The 20,034-nt window shown below is 42.0% G+C and overlaps 1 protein-coding gene across 1 annotated transcript in view; it reads left to right on the top strand.

Annotated features, from left to right (window-relative positions):
• KIF13A (kinesin family member 13A) overlaps positions 1-20,034 on the top strand; it is a 205,489-nt gene that overhangs the window by 145,581 nt on the left and 39,874 nt on the right. The window contains exons 13-20 of the mRNA XM_034985737.1: positions 51-181; positions 5,767-5,853; positions 5,952-6,118; positions 8,350-8,469; positions 11,922-12,135; positions 16,392-16,554; positions 18,130-18,270; positions 19,053-19,202. Of these exons, the coding sequence (XP_034841628.1) occupies positions 51-181; positions 5,767-5,853; positions 5,952-6,118; positions 8,350-8,469; positions 11,922-12,135; positions 16,392-16,554; positions 18,130-18,270; positions 19,053-19,202 (1,173 nt within the window). The remainder of the gene's footprint in view (positions 1-50; positions 182-5,766; positions 5,854-5,951; positions 6,119-8,349; positions 8,470-11,921; positions 12,136-16,391; positions 16,555-18,129; positions 18,271-19,052; positions 19,203-20,034) is intronic.

The raw sequence follows: 20,034 nt of genomic DNA, 5'->3' as shown, positions 1-20,034 counted from the left end.
GTTACTTGTAAGAATAGGTTTTTTTCCTTTCTTTCACAATCTGTTACTAGGACCATACCAGGGTGGGTGCAGATACGTCACAGGACATCCAGCTGTTTGGGATAGGAATTCAGCCAGAGCACTGTGAGATAGATATTGCGTCTGATGGCGATGTTACTCTGACTCCGAAAGAAAATGCCAGGTAAGAGAAATAAATGTCCACTTCACATATCTGTGAGCCTGATTTTCAGAAGTAGACTGCCCCTTTCCGTCTGTTGGCTCAGTTCTATCAAAGTTAAGACTTCACTGGGTTCTTGGGGATATTTCCGATTGTAGGGAGTTGTATGGCCACATTTAGAGCACCAGCTTTGGGGTGGCTGATTCTGCCTAGACTGGCCGGGTATCTTAGATAACACACTTTTCTCTAAACTTCTGCTTCCTCATGTGAAACATAGGGCTAAAAGTAGGCAAAACAAATCACTTGGCTCAGTGCCTGACACATATAAATATTTTATTATTATTTTTTTAGAGATTTTATTTATTTATTTGACAGAGACACAGTGAGAGACGGAACACAAGCAGGTGGAGTGGGAGAGGGAGAGGCAGGCTTCCCGTGGAGCAGGGAGCGCAATGCGGGGCTCGATCCTTAGACCCTGGGATCATGACCTGAGCCGAAGGCAGATGCTTAATGACTGAGCCACCCAGGCGCCCCACAAATATTTTATTTTTAAGACTTTATTTATTTGAGAGAGAGAGAGAGAGCACAAGCAGGGAGAGGGGCAGAGGGAGAAGCAGGCTCCACACTGAGCAGGGAGCCCAATGCAGGGCTCGATCCCAGGACCCTGAGATCATGACCTGAGCCGAAGGCAGACACTTACCCGACTGAGCCACCCAGGCGCCCCTGACACATACAAATAATGAATAAAATTAGTTGTTACTCAGTGTAATACATTGCATAAAAAACAGTTAATCAGATAACTCCATTGTATGAAAAATTCCTGAACCAGGCTATAATATATAAGAATTTGAGAATTGACAGGATAGTATATTTACTTTTGGATTTCTACTAAATACTGTCTTGAACTACTTTACAATCAAGTATAAAGTTTATATGAAGTCCTATCAGAATATTCATTAACACACAAACATTGTGATCAGAATACTCATTTTTAGGGAAAGGAAAACTTTACACTCATTTTAAATTATTCTATTAATATTGGCCGTATAAATTTCTAAGTGATGACAAACTGAGACTAACAAGGATGGTATAGATGACTCATGAAAGTTTATAGGTCTTGTGTTATAGTGATATAATTGTTAAGATATTTAATGATGAAATGATGCTGTTCCTTAATTTTTACTTATTCCAAGTTCAAGTAACCTTCTGCCTTATGCTGTCTTACACTATATTAGAAACTCTGGATTTTTTTAATACTCTGGTTTTTAATTGACAAAATTGCATATACTTAAAGTGTACAATATGATTGGACCATACTCTCTTTTAACACCATACCTAAAATAATTTTAATCAGCAAATTTTCTCATACCCAATTCCAGTGCCATGTTTTTGTTCCTGCTCTTTGCCCTCCCTCACCCTGCCCAGTCTCCTCCTTTCCTACCCTGGGGGTAGCAGTGCATTCATTCTGGAGTCTTTGCTACAGGCTCTGTGCAGGGAATGCCCAAGTATAGGGACTCAGAGCCTGGTGGAAGAGAATGTATAGAGGCAACAGTGATTATATGGGATGATAAGTGCTTCTTCCTGCAGATCTGATCACTATGGAGATGTGTGGGGTTGCAGGACTGGAGGTGGGGAGATCTCTTAGGATATTATTATGATATTGTCGTGGGAACACAGCAAGTGGCAGAAGAAGTGAAGAACAGAATGTATTTGAGAATAATTTGAGAGTCAGCCAGCTTTAGTGATGTGCTTGGGGACAGACTGGAGAGTCAGTAAGAGAAGGTGAAGTCAGCAATGGTTATAGGGTTCTGTCTTGGGAGACTAGATAAACAGTGGAGATCCTGAGCCAAAATAAGGACTACAAAAGGAAGGACAGGCTTGGAGGATGACAGGTAATGAGTGGTAATGGATTCAGGTTGGGATCCTGTGAATTTGAGGTGTCCTTGGGACATCAGTGTGGATGTATCCAGTTGGACATTGGATTTAAACATGTAGAGTTATACTCACGATATACAGTCAGCCATTAGTGGTGTCGTCTGTCTTCAAAGTGGATCCCAAGTGTGTAGTGGAAGGAGTAAACCAATGTTTTAGGGATGGTCTGAGGAGCCCGGAGACAAGGGAGTCAGAGAGGCAAAGATACAGTGATGGAAGCCAAGGGAGGAGAACATTGTAAGGAAGAAGAGGTCAAAATAGAGGTTAACAAGCTTCTGTTGGGATAGTTAGGAAGACACTAGCAACCTTGGGATGTTTAGGAACCATGTAGTTGTGGGTATAGAAGGAACAAATGCAAGGAGGAGAGAATGGGGGGTGAGGAAGTGGGCTGAGAGTCATGGTTGTGAAGATGGACATGGGATTAGAGACAGAGCCAGGGAGGGACGTGGGGTTAGGGGAGAGTCACTGTGTCTTCAAATCTGTCTTCAAGTCCACGCATTCTCTCTCTAGTCACATCTTACCTGCTGCTTAAACATTGTATTGAGTTTATAATTTTAGTGTCTCCGTTTTTCATTTGTAGAAGTTTAGAAAGTCCTTTTTTTGGTAGGCCTGGTCTGTATTTCTAGAGTTGTGTTTGTACTCCATTGTATGCCTTTTTTTTTTTTTTTTTAAAGATTCACTGTATGCCTTTAATAATTAGATTTTTACTTATTTTATGGTCTTTGTTTGAAAATTCTATCTCTGACATTGTTGGGGCTTCAGCCCGCCTGTTGGTTGGATCTGCTGATAACTGCTCCCTAGAGCAGCGTGTGGTTCCTCAGGTGGGCTCACCTTCAGCAGGAGGTTCTCTGTAAAAGTCTCATGGCCTGCGAGGGGGCATAAATTGTTGCAAACATTTTTTGTTTTGGCTTCTTCTTTTTTTTTTTTTTTGAGCGAGAGAGAGCAAGCGAGCACAAGAAGGGGGGAAGAGGGAAGAGGGAAGAGCAGGCTCCCCACTGAACAGGGAGCCTGATGCAGGGCTCGATCCCAGGACCCTGAGATCATGACCCGAGCCAAAGGCAGACGCCCAACCGACTGAGCCACCCAGGCGCCCCTTGTATTTGCTTCTTAACAAGAACCCCAGGCATATGTCCACTTAGAAATCACTTTTTATGTTACTAATTTCTTGGCTTGGGTACACTACCAAAGCAGGCAATTTCCATATTTCTTTATATTATTGTAATAAGAGCATACTGTAAATGGCAGTGATGTTTTATATGTGTGTTCAGAAGTATGTGTGTATGCATGCACACACATACCTATAGAAGGGTCCCTTAAAGTTACAAATGACCACAAAAGGTAGCAATAAATAAAAAGGCAAAGCTTATTATATTTCTCTCTCATTTTCTTTGGAACTGTTTTTAGTTTTATTCTAGAATAACACTACCCATTAGAACTTTCTGAGATAATGGGAAGGTTCTATACCTGCAAAGACCATTTCAGTAGCCACTAGTGAGATGGTGCTCTTGAGTGTCGAAATATGGCTAATGAAAATGAGGAACTGAATTTTTTAATTATAATTCATTGTTTAAAATAATAAAGGACATTGAGTGACACATCTCTTCCTCATACTGCTATTCCTAGATATTAGGTTATAGATATATTTAGATATGTCTAAATACCCTTCTATCTATACACCTAGATATATTATTTAGATACCTTAATAAACTGGGTAAATACTTTCTTTGAAAACTGACTAATGAATGTTTATTTTTTAGGTAGAAGAGGTGAGTACTCTATTAAAAAATTTCCCCCAAAGAAACAACTTTTCATCATTCTTTGGGCAAAAATATGTATATTTGTACAGATGTACATATACATATATATTCTGATCTCATTTTCCACTTTTTGCAGATGAATAAATTAGTCCATAATTCCGAATAGACGGACACAGACCTCTGAAGCTTGAGTTAGCGTTGAGAGTCATTTTTATTGGCAAGAATGAAGGGAGCATGTTAGTATAAAAGATACACACCAAAGTTTCATCATGTTTATGTATGATAGATGAAAAACATTTGAGATGGTATTACCAGGGTATTTTTATCAATAAAAACTTAGTCCCTAAACTTAAAATATTACTACCAAGGAGGGCTTATTTTCATGTGTGAGTTCTCCTTACTCCGTAACTCTGAGCTGGAGAGTCCTCTAAAGATAAGGAGCCAGATAATGAGATTCTATGAGAAAAGTAACTTACTGAAAAACTAAAACTCAGAATAATCATTATTTTTCTCCATCATACTTCACCTGACAGTTCTTTAGTAAGTTAAACTTGAATTAATTATCCTCCTGATTGTTTTAATACCAGCAAAATCTCTTTTTTTAAATGAAGGAAACATCTATAAGAAGACTACAATTATCAGCACTAAAAATTGTGGAGGACTTTTCCTCTCCCCCTAAGAAAAGTCACAGTGGCAAGGCTTTAACTTTGTTAAAGAATCCTTTGATGAGATCTCCGATTGGCAGGAAGTCCTATGAGATCTGTTACCATGAGTTATTCACAGCCCCTGGATTCATAGCCCCTGGTAGCCAGTAAGCTGTAACAAAGCTGCAACGCAGGGAAGACTTGGGGCTTCACGATTTGCTTGAGACAAATCGCAGATGCATAGGTCAACACAAACCTGGAGACATGGTGCACACCATCTACTGCGTGCTTCATGCAGGTAGCAGAGACTCAGAGTTGACAATCTCCGATTGTCTTGTTTTTACAATTTGGTAGCTATTTAGGATTTAAATCTGGTTACTCTTTTTAGGTTTTTCCCCAAGTTTTTATTACGGAAAACTTCAAATGTATGAAATAGAAAAAAGAGTATAATGAACCCCCAAATGTCCATCATCCAGCTTCAAAAATGAACACTTCACAAACAGTTTTGTTTTTATTTATCCACCCTGCACATCTCCTCCTCCCTCCCCTCTGTGTTATTTTAAAGCAAGTTCCAGATAGAAGTTTGTATCTAAATACATCAGCTTGTATCTCTAAAAGACAAGTATTCTTGAACATAGCTTCAATACCATCACACCTAAAGTAATTACAAATAATTCCTTACTAATCATATATTGAGCCCAGTGTTCAGATTTCCCCAGTGGTATCATAAATGTTCCTTTTCAGCTGTTTCTTGAAATCAGGATCAAATAAGATTCAACCATTGTCATTGGCTGTTATGTCTCTTTTAACAGGTCCCTCCTCCCTCTATTCCTCCCCCCCTTCCCCGCCTTTTCCTTGCATTTTATTTATTGAAGACACCTGGTTGTTTCCCACAGTCAGCATTTTGCTCAGTGCATCCCATGACATCATGTAGCATCTTCCACCACCTTGTGCGTTTCCTAAATTGGTATTTAGAAATAAAAGCTTGATCAGGTTCAGCCCATATTTGGACAAGATATTCCGTAGGCATTCTTGTGTATATTTCCATTAGGAGCATGTCATGCCTGGCTGGCTGTCTTTGAGGGATATTGGCAGCCCTTGATCATCATTGCTTAGATCACGGGTTTTGATAGTGGTTATAATTCTGTCGTTCCTTCTTTAGGAATTAGTAGAACACCTCTGTTAAGAGAAACTTCCCCACTTATCTCTTTGGCTACTGGGGCTGGGTTCTGTGCTCTTCCCCGTGGCGCTGACGTACTCCCTGGTGTCCCTTCAGGTCCCGTGTGAATGGCACTCTTGTGTGCAGCACCACCCAGCTGTGGCACGGTGATCGAATCCTCTGGGGAAATAACCACTTTTTTAGGTAACATCTTTGTGTTCCCTAATATTTTCATAAACTTGTTTTTCTGTTATCGGAGTATAAAACAAGTCAATTTTCTCTAATGATGGAAAACTCCACAGAATTAATTTACCTAAGAGGAAACGGCGAGATTGGTTGAAAGACTTTGAAAAGGAGGCAGGCCCACCAGAGCATGACCTGGACGCAGCCAGTGAAGCTTCCTCCGAACCAGACTATAACTATGAATTTGCACAGATGGAAGTTATCATGAAAACCCTGAATAGTAATGGTAAGACCTTATTTCCGGATTCCTCCGTTTTTGGCAGTTCCTGTCTCAGCAGTTCAGTGAGGGATGCACTTGTGTAAAGTGGAGGCGTCATTCTGAAATTAAGAACGTAAACTTGCTAATTTCTTTTTTTTTTAAGATTTTATTTATTTGTGTGAGAGAGAGCATGAGCGGGGGGGGGGGGGGGGTGCAGAAGGAGAAGCAGGCTCCCCGCTGAGCAGGGACACGGGGTTCTATCCCAGGACCCCAGGATCACGACCTGAGTCAAAGGCATATGCTTAATGGACTGAGCCACCCAGGTGCCCCCAAATTGCTAATTTCTTACAGAGGCCATTGGGGAGGGACTAATGAAACTATTGCAGGGCCTGGTCTGCTCCCTCAGGTATAACTAAGAAGTCCCTGTTTTGAGACTCCTTGTTCCCAAGTCAGTTATGGTAGCATTTCCACAGTCCTAGAGTACAGAATGATCGTGGTGGAATTCCTTTTCAAATTTCCCATTACTGAGTTCGTCATTTCTGAATCCTTCAGAGCACAAAAATCCCCAGCAGAGGATGAACCCAGGAATTTCAAATGGAATCTAATGGAGAGATAAAGGTCACAATATTTTGGTAAAAACTCAGTTGGAAATTATACCACCAAAGACGCTTATTTAGTAAGCCCAGGTAGCTTTTACAAAAATGATCCTACAAAGAGGGGCTTTTATAGGCTCTTTGCTTGACTTACACGCTGGCCTGTCTCAGATTTTTAAGGAAGAGATTTTCCTTAAAGCCTTGTTTCTAGATCCCTCTTTCCAGAAAGTTTTCAGTGTTTGTATTAAAATTCTTCCCCTCTATATCTAAAAGGTAAGCCTTTATCTCTTCATACACACTTCCGTGCATTCAGTAAAATCCACACCACATTCTTTCCTTGATGGCTGTTTTATAAATCTGCAGCTTCTCTTGCATCTCTCAGTCTCTTGTCACCAGGCTTTTGCCTGGGGACTAGAAGCAGGACAGGAAAGTTCCTCTCCTACCAAGCATAAGACAGCATTTCTGGGACCAGAACTATTTGACAGGGAAGTATAGTTGAGTTTACATTAAGGAGCACCTGAGAAGGTTTGTTTTTGGATTTTGTCTCCTTTCACTTTCCCAATCAGGGGTTCTTTGAATACCTGAGGATCCCTACCTCGAACCAGGGAGGACCTCCAGGAGCCTCTGCCTGACATGGTACAGGGAGAGCATCATGGTTTCCCAGTGGGGCTCTCCCCTGAAACCATGACTTTTGCACTCTATCTATGAGTCAGCCTGAGAAGAATGTGAGCGTGGCTGGAGAATGTCAGTCGGGTCTCTGGCATATCAAATTGGGGATTCGAATTGCAGGAATAAAGACGTTGACCTTTTTAGTCTCTCTGGATTTTTAGCCCCAAGGACCCCCCTCTTTTCTATTATAAAAATGAAGTATGAAGAAGAGGCTAGATGGAAAAACAAGTATGATGTATTTAATATGAAGAATAGAGAACACCACCAAAAAAGAACATCAGTGAGATTAGGGATGCAAATTAGCTGCCGGGGTTTTGGGCACTGCACCACAGACTGGACCATAGCTAGAAATCAGGCTGCAGTCCACTCTGCTACTTGCTCACCCAGTTGGGAGGAATCACAGGAGACATTCCAAAGTGATGTTCAGACATCAGAATCACATTGATGGGCCATTTTCCGACGTGCCTGAGCAACAAGTCTCCTATGAGTAATTTTTGGGAGCCTGAATGGATACAGGGTGTGACAGGAGGGTGTGGGCCCCAAGCCCCAGGTGCAGAACGCCTGTTGGAAGAACTTCTTTCTTTACATGAGATTACAGAATTCTAGATGTCTCTGTTGTCTAACAGCAACGTATCCAAGTGCTATCAATTTAATCATCTACGTCCCATATCACACATTTCTAATTTTATTGAGTCACTACGATCTTATCATATTTATATTAAAGCCCTGAATAACCGATGAGTATTTGGTGAGTGTTTGTTAATTCCTCCAGTCCTCTTAGCCAAACCAATTAGTCACTGGTGGGCTGGCTTACGGTATTAACATGAGCTACCCATTTGCCTTCCAGAACAAGCCTTGTTCCCCAGTGTTGATTTTGTCTGTTTCAGAATAGTGTTTCCCCAATTCCCTGCATAAGTGGGGCTTCCCTCTGATGTGCTCTCAGTGCCGAAACGTGGGGGGCCCGCTAGTGTTCATGGAATTCACCTCTACCACTAGGTGGCTTCCCGATCCTAAGCCTGTCTGCCTGGTGGTCGTCCCCCTGGTGGTCCTATTTGAAGATTCTCTTCCCTCTCATGTGGTTTCAGACGAAGCTCCTCCACAGACACTGGGATAAAGGTTTTAACTGATTGGCATTAGCATGGGGGAGCTTGACTGGTTGTTAGCAGTGCTGCTGACCAATGCTTGTGCTTCTGCTTTGGCAAAATCGAACTAACATGATTGGGAAGAAGTGGAAGTTTTCTGCCTGACAGAAGCACTCTGTATTCCTGATTGAGGCGTGTGCCCTTTTAAGTCGGGACCCCTACCTCCCCGTGTCCCAACTCCATTGCCTTCCCATTGGTTAAACTCTGGTAGCTGTCCTTGCCCTGTACTTCCCCCAGCACAGACGTGTTACTGCATTATTGCTCCTGTTACTAATGGCTGGATGACTGTTGGGAGCTCAGCAGTTCAGGACTCTGTACTTGCAGATATCGATTGACCTGCATCGTCCCAGTAATAGACGAGGATGATGTGTTTTCAAATCTCTAAATCATGATCGAAAAACCCCATTCATTGGAATTAAGAGTAGAAGCAAACCCAGTACCTGTGTGCATTACATAGTTACATACTGAGATAAAGAATAAACTAACGAAGAGAGAACATTCTATACCATAATAAATGTGGTCCTTTCTCTCTTCCTAAAACACCTCCCTCTTTGGTATCTTGGCTTTAGGCTGCAGGCTCACTGAGTTTCAAAACCCTTCATTCAAGAGGAAGAAAATGATAGGGAGGAAAAGAAACCATGGACAATTTTTTCATGGCTGGTTGGTTGAGAGTAGGCTAAATAGTCTTTGGCTTCTGTCCTAAGCCATATCATAGAGTCAGATTGACCTGCTGAGTAGGATGATCTATTTATAAATACACTGTATAATGATAAAGGCTTGAACCTGGCTTATTGAAAAGACGGTATCATCAAATACGTCTAAGAGAAAGACTTGTGTTGAGATCAGAGTTCAAAAGGGAAAGATAGACAGAGGGAAATCTTAGCCCCTGTATCTCTACCCAGGCTCTGTGTCGTGTGGTCTGTCCCAGGGCCCCAGGGCAGGGCTTACCGGGCTACGGTGTCAGGCTCAGGGGAGGGGTGCTTTGAGTTGTTCCCTCTTCTATAACTGCTTCTTGGTTTGTGGCCACTGATGAAGCCTGGTGAATAGTTATGTCATGGTGTTAGATCATGGCATCTGCCAAAGCAGTTTAAAGCACCCTTGGTCACGTTGCCTCTGCATTAGCATGGAACCTCAGGGTGAAATCCTCTCAGCCATTTGGGATCATGTGTGTTTCCACACACCACGGACTAACAAGCAGAAATAAGGATTAAATGTCTTACCCGGTGTCTTTTAGCAAAAATCTTAGAATATTAATTTTTATCAAATGGTGTATTCTCCAGTTTTCTCTCTCTGGAAAAGATTTGTGAACACTAATGTAGGCTCTTGAAAACCAGGCTCCATGGAAGTATAAATGGATGGTGAAGACCCTGTCCTTCCTTTTTTAAACCTAGAGCCTAAAAGGGAAAAAGTATGTATTGTTTGAGAAATGCATTTTTAAAATAATTCTGAGACAACTTTTCTTCCCTAGCCCTTACATTTAAAATTTCTTCAGACTCCTTCACCATATTATTCATATATTTTTCATAAATTTACAGGGTGAGGTCAGAAGTTCTAATGCTTTAGAGTACATAGATGTCTTACTCTACGAAAAGCTCTTCCCTCTCCATGGTCTGTCTTTGTTTAAGAGTTTGGTATTTTTTAGGAGTTCATTTTCCGTCAGATTTTCAGGTGGTATATTTTAGAGACTCCCTGTCAGGACTCTGAAGAAAACTATTTCTGCTTTGGAAAAATGCTGAGTTTTAGAATTTTCTATCTGCAAAGAACAGGATTTTTTTCAAATATCTACTCTTTAACAGAGTACTAATTCTGAGCAAAAGATTGGAGATAAGAATACTGTATCAGTTTATTAGTAAATTGATGTCCAACCTCAGATGGTTAGCTCTGATGTGAGCTCAGAACCTGGCTCTGTTGCTTATTAGCTCTGTGATCTTAGGTCAGCATCCTTAAAATGGGAATATATCCACCCTCAGGTATGGTGCAAGGCTTTCATGAGATGATGCATGGAAAGGGTGCAGTGCTTCTACCTGAGTGGTGGTCAGTAGCTAGTAGAATTCTTATTGCCATGTGGTTGTCATTTTTTATTAAAACAACTCACCTGTACTCCGTATAGATCTCTAGTGATTTCTTAAATTGCTTTCCACTTTTTGTTTTGTATAATTTAACCTTATTTTTTTAAGCTAACATACTATCTCTTTCTCTTATTGCTTACATAGAAGATAAGTATAATTTACATGGTTATTCCACAAATTGATCAGTAGGGTCTTCTGGAAGGGTCAGTCAGGAACCATCATTGGATGACAGAAAAGTTCGTCTTACCCTCTTCATTTCCCACTCTATCCTGGAAATTAAACTGAGAGTCAGTCTGTGGGAACAGCACAAATAGCACTATTTGAATCCCAGGCAAAGGTGTGAGTTGCAGGCCAGTCTGAGAATATGAATCATGTCCTCCCCATCTCATGTCTTCAAGGAGGAAATACCGGGATGGTGGTTTTCTTATTTGCCATCCAAATAGTCTGACATATTGTTTCCCTGCAGTCTGCTCACTTAGAGATGCCAGTAACTTTCTCCTGTGGACATATGGTCAGTGCCTTCTTTCTCCACAGCATCCAGATCAGTGGTTATTGCCAAGCTAATGTCCAGCCTCAGCCAGTGACCCCTACCTACACCACAACCACTGCTGGCCATGGCCATGACCCCTTCGAACAACGTATTTCTGTACTTGTTCACCACATGTATGGTGTTGATCTCTTGGTCTGCAAAAGCAATAAGTCAAAAACCACCTTTTGTTTTTATAAGTGAATTCCTCCCCTCCTTCCTCCTTTTTTTCTGCTTTTCTTTCTTTTTGCATGTGAATTACCCTCCTGGATATCAGCACCTGAGAAATTGCCAGACCATATACTCAATATTTTCAAGCATATCCTGTGATCTAGAAGTTTCCTCCCCCACGATAGAAATTCAGGAGTAATGAGATTTGTGGTTAAAATCAGAAATATAAACCCTTCACCATATACTAAAACTGATGCTAAATGGGCATAGAGATTGACTACCATAAAAATGAAATCTTGTGTGGCTGTCTTTGAAGCTGTCTTCGATTTCATGAAGTTTTTTCTCAGTGGGTAGAAACGCATCCCCTCTAGCGTCTGCTTATAGTGAATTACTGATCCATCTAAACAGGAGGATGAGCTCATCAAATTGAAGAAGCACAGTAGACGTGGGGAATGTTTACATGTAAGGCATTTATCTGAAATGTTAGCAAAAAGGCCGTTGGGAAGATCTCGTCTGGAGGGGCCCCTCGGGCGCTCAGAGAAAGCATCTGGAATGGCTAGATTCTGAGCAGGGAGATGATTCTCACTGGAAGAAGCGCCGACCGGCTGCCCTGTCGTGCCCATCACCGAGGACACCTTGCCTTGTCTCTTGGCTCCCCAGACCCAGTGCAAAATGTGGTTCAGGTGCTGGAGAAACAGTACCTGGAGGAGAAGAGGAGTGCCCTCGAGGAGCAGCGGCTCATGTATGAGCGGGAGCTGGAGCAGCTCCGTCAGCAGCTGTCCCCGGAACGGCGGCCCCCGAGCAGCGGCCCTGACCGCCTGGCCTACAGCGGCCAGACGGCTCAACAGAAGGTGACCCAGTGGGCAGAGGAGAGGTAAGAACGGGACCTGGGGAGCCCAGGGTCACCAAGGGGGGTCAGCCTAGCAAGGAAGGAGATCTTGGTCCCAGATCTGGGTCGTTAGCAGTTGCCTTTTCCTTTGAGAGATACTGTCCATCCGCAGGATGTTTACTGCAGTGTTAGTTGTTAAAGACCACCCCTGTCCCCCTTACGCTTCAGTAAAAATGGCACCACATGCCAGTACCACCGGCAGGTATTGAAAGAGAGAAAGTTTGAATACTCCTGTAGCTTAAAAGCATTCCTCATCTTTAAATTTCTCTTACTTTGGATTCTCTCTAAATACAACTGTGACATTAAGAGATCTACTAAATGTGTATTTTCCAAATTTATGGCTTTTAAATACTTAACTGAGGTGCCGGTGGGAGAAGCATCGTCCGAGAGGACAGTGCGTCACTTGTGGATTCTGTCGTGTTCTTACCGCAGTCTAGGCGCGGTGCTGACCTAACAGTCCCCGCAGACTGTGCCAGAGGGGCGGTTCTGTCCGTCCCGTAGATCGGGCGCTCACTTTACGTGTCCTCAGTCACCCGCCTGGCCAGTGAGAAGGCCAGCGTGTGAACCCAGATCTGCCTGTAGTCCCCTTACTAACAGCAGTAACGAAAGTAGCATTTGGTGTTTACAGAGCATGGTCCAGGCACCAAGTGCTTTACATGTATTCATCTCATCTTCACAACTGCTACTCTCTTTGATCATTTGTACCCCATTTCACACATGAGCAAACAGGCTGCGAGGGGTTGAATGATTCCCCCAAAATCATTTTTTTTTAGTATAAACATTCACACATGTATTTTGCAATATTCTTTTTGCACTTAACATTTATTTGTGAACATTTTCATTGTTTTAAACAACCACTACTATGTTATATTAGAGGCCGAATTCCTTTGTATGACATAGAATAATTCTTTGAATTAGTTTCACATTGTTGGATATTTAGTTCTTACTAAAATTTTTGCTTTCATAAATAATGCTGCAAAGAACAACCATGTGCACAAATTACTGTGAACATCATTATCTTTTTTTTAAAAAAATTTTATTTATATATTTGAGAGAGACAGAGATAGCAAGAGAGATCATGGGCAGGAAGGAGAGGGAGAAGCAGGCTTCCCGCTGAGCAAGGAACCCGATGGGGGACTCGATCCCAGGACCCTGGGACCATGACCTGAGCGCAAGGCAGACGCTCAATGACTGAGGCACCCAGGCGCCCCATTATTTAGCTTCTTATTACAGAGTCCTAGAAGTAGAATTGCCAGGCCAAAGTGTAGGGGAAATAGTAAGACTTTGATGCAAACTGACAAGCTACCTCCCAGAGTCCCTTAGCTGGCAAGTCGGGGCAGTGAGATCAGAGCCATGGCCGTCTGACGCTGGGGCCAGTCTCTGATTCTTGCAGCCTCACTGCATCTCTCATGAGCAGTGAGACTCTTAAACCGGAGCCACATCCAGGGAGGATGACCCCGAAGAGGAGAAGAGGGAGAAGAGGAGCCCAACCCTGCTCGCCATAATAATGCACTTGATGGTTCTAAATTAAGAGAAAAGAGTCAGTGGCATTTTCCCCAGGAGCTGCCCGCTCATCTGTCTGGATACTGAAGTATGAAGATTTATCCTACTTGTAACACATTACTCTCTTTTTCTGTGCCTGGATAAAAGAGGCAAAGGTTATCAGATGGTGCTTTTTCTGAAGAGCTGCCTTCTCTGCCTGTACTGCGAGCTGGTGGCTTTCTTCTAAGCAACAGTGGGCTTGAAAGTAATTGTGATTGGACCCACTGATACCTTTCTGTTCAGTCTCCCTAATTATTTCTCTATGTCCTGAAGATGGTAAAAGACAAAAAAAGATGCAACAGAAAAAGTGGATTGTTTTTAATGATAATATTTTTCAGTCAAGTGTTAAAATTTTTTTTCCCACTTAGCTTAAGTCCAAATTGATTTTCTTTGAGGCTCAAGTTCTTAAACATAAGGAGAGTAGCAAGGATGATATTTTGGGGATGTCATCCAAGGAGAGGAGAATGGTTACAATATTTATTTCACCAGAGTCACTGGATAAAATTAAGATGTCATTAATGATGGACTGTTATATTAGAAGCTGGGACTCTTACCTAAATAAATGTGGATGGCTTGTGAAATACTGAGGGACTCATACCTAAGTAAATGTTGAAGGGCTGAAAATCAACTATATTTAAGAGCTAGTGAGAATTACAAAGAAAATCAGAGATGCTGATTCTTCTTTCTGGACACTTACAATGGAGTGTAGAGCAAGATACAAATACGTGAAAAGTGCATCATAATAGTAAATTAAAAGACAGTTTCATCCAACAGTAGGAAGTGTTGCAGTTGCATAATTGTCCCTTTGTCATTGATCCCTGAGCTGAAGAATAACTTCCCAGGGCAGGGGATCTGTGATAAACAGGTGGGTGCCTGGGCAGGGAATGCAGGAGGAGCTGTGGTGGTTAGTGCAGGGTGGGACTCTGTTCCGTGGAGCCTTCTGCAGCAAGATCATGGAGAAGGAAGGATTTCAAGCGAGTTTGAAGGGTGGCGACTGGACGGGCGGACAGGAGGTGGGAGGCATTTTGAACGGGCAGGTTGGTACAAACAACTGGAAGCCATGGAGAAGAGGAAGGTGTGTTTAGGGGATTACATGAGAGCTGTTTTGTTTGGTCTAAAAGGTGACTTATAGAGGAGGATGGAAAGCTAAGTCCAAAGCTATTCTGTAGGGCGCAGAGGAGGTTTTCAACTGAGGACTGACCTGAGACAGGCAGGGATTTATGTGACTGTCTGGGAGGGAAGAGGAAGAGTGGGGGGGGGCTGTGAGGTTATGGGGGGCAGGAATGGGAGCCAGGAACCAGGGGCTACGAAAACAATAGAGAGTTAGGAGATATTTCAAAGAGAGAATCAACAAGGCTTTTTTTCTGGATGTTGTGGAAAAGAGAAAAGACGGAGCTGGCTGGAAGAAGTCAAGTTCAGGTAACTGAAAAAAAAAAAGGTAATATCACTTAGAAAACGCAGGCAGACGGGATGCATGTGTCATATGGTTTAGGTTAACTTTATATTAACATCTTGCAGTCAGCCTTCTGTATCACTTCTAAGGTGATGAGAAAGGAGTAGAGATTGGGTGTTCCAAGCTCCTCATTGTCCCACGAAGTAAGGGCAGGTGTGTAAATGGTAGAAGAGAGAAGCTAGATGAGGCTAGATAAGCAGTCTGTTAGCCTGGATTACCTCTGAGTCCAGACTCACAGGTGGAACCCAGAAGTACTGTTCCTTTCACTCACTGGGTAGTTTGGGGGTATCCCATGGTAGGCCACGCACTTGTCCGGGAATTAGCTGTAATGACAGACCAAAAAATACTTGGTTCTCACCCCAGTGTGCCTGAAGCTCAGGTAATTATACAAATAAATGAGAGTCTAACTAGGACAAATGCTACTGAGACAGAGCACGTGGGGCTGGGAGAGCAGGTACTAGGGTTTTGACCTATATTCAGCATCAGAACATTAGGGAAGGTCTCACCATGAAACGCTATTGTGTGGAGTTGAAAAGTTGAATTCCTGCTGCCACAGAAAACCCCTGCTTCTCGCCTTTTACCAGCTGAAGAAATCGTGTGAAATGCTTTCTCCTTATGGCCCCATATTCCTCTCCCCTTCCCCTCAGCCCCAGAAGCACATAAGTCATAATCAGTTATTTTCCCGCCAGAATCCCTTGATTGGTTTTTTGGCAGCAACATATCAAAATCTAGCAGTTTTCAAATGGTAGAGGATTTAAAATATGGTTTTTAGTTAAGTCTCTTCACCTATTTTTTTTTTTAAAGATCTTATTTATTCATCTGAGACACAGAGATACAGAGAGAGAGAGAGCATGAGCAGGGAGAGAGGCAGAGGGAGAAGGAGAAGCAGACTCCCCGCTGAGCAGGGAGCCCGATGCGGGGCTCGATCCCAGGACCCCGGGATCATGACCTGAGCCGAAGGCAGATGCTTAACCATCTGAGCCACCCAGGTGCCCCTCTCTTCACCTATTTTGCTCCTCATCAGTGGTGACCAATAGGGAGCCCACAGTACCCTTGTGGGAGGAAGGAAACATTAAAAACAAAACAAAACAAAAAAACCTTTTTTTTTTTTGGACAAAAAAACAGTTGAAAAGTATCTCCTGAAAGGAGTTTTCTACCACTTTCTAATACTATGACTCACTTAGAACCAGGATTACAGTTTCCTTTTCTTTCAGATGTTCTCATTTCCTTTTTCGCTACCCCGCAGGGATGAGCTCTTCCGTCAAAGCCTGGCAAAGCTGCGCGAGCAGCTCGTGAAAGCTAATACCTTGGTAAGGGAGGCAAACTTCTTAGCTGAGGAAATGAGCAAGCTCACTGACTACCAAGTGACTCTGCAGATCCCTGCCGCAAACCTCAGCGCCAATAGGAAGGTAAGAGTGTTTTTAAAGAAAATGAGAGCAAAATGCACAACTTATGTACTGTAAGATAGAATACACACCTGACATCCAAAAGAACATCCATGAGGAGATCTTGATGTGAGTCAGAGTATTTATTCTTTTTAAGACTTCCTCTATATTCGGGCACCTGGGCGGCTCAGTCAGTTAAGCGGCTGCCTTCGGCTCAGGTCATGATCCTGGGGTCCTGGGATCGAGCCCCACATTGGGCTCCCTACTCAGGGGGGAGTCTGCTTCTCCCTCTCCCTCTCCTGCTCCCCCTGCTTGTGCTCTCTTTCTGTCAAATAAATAAATAAAATCTAAAAAAAAAAGAAAAACAGACTTCCGCTATATTAATATAACATTGTTTGCCAACTAGGCTTCAACAGTAAAAATTAAAAAAAAAAAAAAGATTTCCTCTATAGATCCTCCCCCCCTCCCCCCCCCCCGGAGTTTATGTGCCCTCAGATATGTTAAAATTAGAAATATATATAAGTAATTCCTCTTGCTTTTCTCTTTCCTATGACTGGTCCTTTCTGGAATGAGAGATAGGTATATGTTTTGTTATGGTACCATTTTTAAGAGTGGATTCTACAAGAAAGGAAGACTTGTATAATACCTTTTTTTTGTACACAGAACAACTTTTTGCAGTCATTGGGAAGTTTACCATCATTTCAACTTCAAGGATTTTTTTTTCCTTTAAGAAGAAACTTCAAAAGAAAATAATTTTTCATCCATTTGTGTTTGCCTCCAGCAAGCAAACTAGAAATGAGTCAGGGAGTATTTCATTAATCTTTCTCTATTTTAGTTCTTTGACCAAGCAGTTCTTTGAAAAATTTATCTTAAGTCCACGGTCATAGAAGTGTTCATAAAGACCATGTGCTTTTTGTAGAAGGATGCTTATCATAATGGCCTTTATAGTAGCAAAAATTTGAAATAGCCGTGATGTTGAACAATATAATAACTTGTCAGGTGAGTGGTCTATCCAAATAACAGATTTCTATGTTGCCATTAAAAAATCATGTCTATGAGGGGCACCTATGTGGCTCAGCTGGTTAAGCATCTGCCTTCGGCTCAGGTCATGATCCCAGAGTCCTGGGATCAAGCCTCTGCATCCGGCTCCCTGCTCAGCAGGGAGTCTGCTTCTCCCTCTGCCCCCTGCTCATGCTCTCTCTCTTTCTCTCTCTTTCTCAAATAAATAAATAAAATCTTTTTTTAAAAGAAAAAAAATCATGTCTGTGAGGAATATTTAACAACACAACGAGATGATCATAATATAAAAACTGTGGAGAGAGGATCAGGATAGGAGATTTACAGTTTTGTTTGGTTCTGCTTATGATAAAAGTAAAAAGCATATGCATGGGTATACACAGAAGATTTCATTAATCTTTTTGCATCTTAGTTGAAAATAAGCCAGAATGTTCCCTAGGTGGTAGAATTTCATATTCTTTCTGTATACATTATGTGTCTTTTTCAAACTTGCTACTTGACAGTTACATATTTAACAATCCAAAAAGCCGTAACAAGGCTCATTTCGCTTGTTGTGTGTTTTTGTTTTCCTTCACTCTGCAGAGAGGAGCCATCGTGAGTGAGCCAGCTATTCAAGTGAGGAGGAAAGGAAAGGGCACCCAAGTTTGGACCATTGAGAAGCTGGAGAATAAATTAATTGATATGAGAGACCTTTATCAAGAATGGAAGGAAAAAATTCCTGAGGTAAAAGAGATAAATGTCAAGGAGATTTGACCATGTCGAAAGCGCAGAATGTAAGTGATAATCACCGTCAGAACACACACATGCGTGGCGGTGACTATCTGCGGTCGTACTTGGGACATTGATATTAGAAAACTAACGTAGAAGTGACCTTGAAAGGGGTCCTAAGTTGAATCAGTCATAGAACATGCGATCCCCACATGGACAGGAACTAAATGAAGAGAACACGTGACATATTCTTCGTTGGCAGAGTTTTTGTTACATTACAAGTGAAGTGAAATAGAACAAAGCAAATCTGTGCTGTTTGGTCAGTGTTGTGACAAATCCACATGGATGGAGCCAGCTTGGATTTAGTATTCATTAGCATGTGTTCATGCTCCCCCAGCTGTGATCGTGGCTGGGGAGGTTACAAAGAATAATTTTAGAAAGCACAATCCATCTTTTTGGATACTAGTAATGGAAAAGAAGCCTCGGTGAAGGAAATGGGCCAAAGCACAGGGAATGGAGTGAAAAAGGCTGCACGTGGGGTGTGATAGGGAAGAGAGTCAGTGACTAAGGAAGAACTCTCCCCGCAGACATCATGTAGCCCCCCAGCTGTCAAGCCCCTCCCATGTGCTACTTTTGTTTTATTTTTGCAACATGATTGTAATATTACTTTTTTAATTTCTTTGGATAAATGCTTTCTTTTTTAAGAAACATTTTTTTAAAACATAGTTTTAAATAATATTATCCAAGTTGGTGTTTTGTTTCCTACTCGCCTCCCCCACGCCCCCCTACCCCATTAGGCAAAGCGTCTCTATGGGAAACGAGGTGACCCTTTCTATGAAGCCCAAGAGAATCACAACCTAATTGGCGTCGCTAATGTGTTCTTGGAGTGTCTCTTCTATGATGTGAAACTTCAGTATGCAGTTCCTATCATCAGCCAGCAGGGGGAGGTAAGGACAAGCTATCCTTGGAGGAAACAGTTAAAGGGTGTGTGTCTGTCTGTGTGAATCCAATTTAAATTATTCTCTTGAGGTGTATCAGGAAACTAGGGTGAATAGTCAGGATCACATTCTTTCTTTGCTCCTATCAATAGAAACTATCAAAATTAAATCATGGTTTTTTAAGATTATAAGATTAAAACCATATAAGATTATTACAACAAGTTTATTTATGGTTCATGAGTTTTTTTCTTTGTTTTAATCAAATTAGAAATCTTTTGGAAACCAGATTCAGCTCCATCCCCCTATTTATCTTCCTTTAATCTCTTATGTTTGTAATATACTCAAATTCCTTCCCGGCCCCTATGTGGTCTTCACAAGATACAACTTGGGAGCATTATTTTGAAATCTAAAGTATTCAAGGAAAATAAGCTTAACCCCTTTTAAAAAACAAAAGAAAACAAAATACTTGAGATTTCAGTTACTTACATGTATTGACCTTATTATGTAGGTCTAAGACATTTTAGAAAATATTCAAGTTCAAACTGTTTGATTTTTATCCATTTCATCAACTGATCTTTTTATTTTAAATTTAGTAACATCGTTATTCCGTAGCTTGCCCTTCCATAACGTGCAGACTTGAAATACTTAGTTATCCCTTGTGATCCTTGGGGCAGGCTGTGAGCAGGATGCCATTCTGCCCGGAGTGAGCCGGGAAGCAGAGCCCAGGTTCCCAGCTGTGGTGTGTACCTGCACAGCTCACATTCTGCATGTGGCAGCCCCCCGGGGACATTCTGCTCTAGAAGACCAGCGGGCTGGAATTGCTTTTTCCCATGTGAAAAAG

The sequence above is a fragment of the Mirounga leonina genome, unplaced genomic scaffold, assembly GCF_011800145.1.
Source record: "Mirounga leonina isolate KUSES-001 unplaced genomic scaffold, KU_Mleo_1.0 Mir_366, whole genome shotgun sequence".
NCBI classification, from domain to species: domain Eukaryota; kingdom Metazoa; phylum Chordata; class Mammalia; order Carnivora; family Phocidae; genus Mirounga; species Mirounga leonina.
The sequence above is the reverse complement of the archived record's forward strand: the minus strand, read 5'-3'. Positions and strand labels throughout refer to the sequence as shown.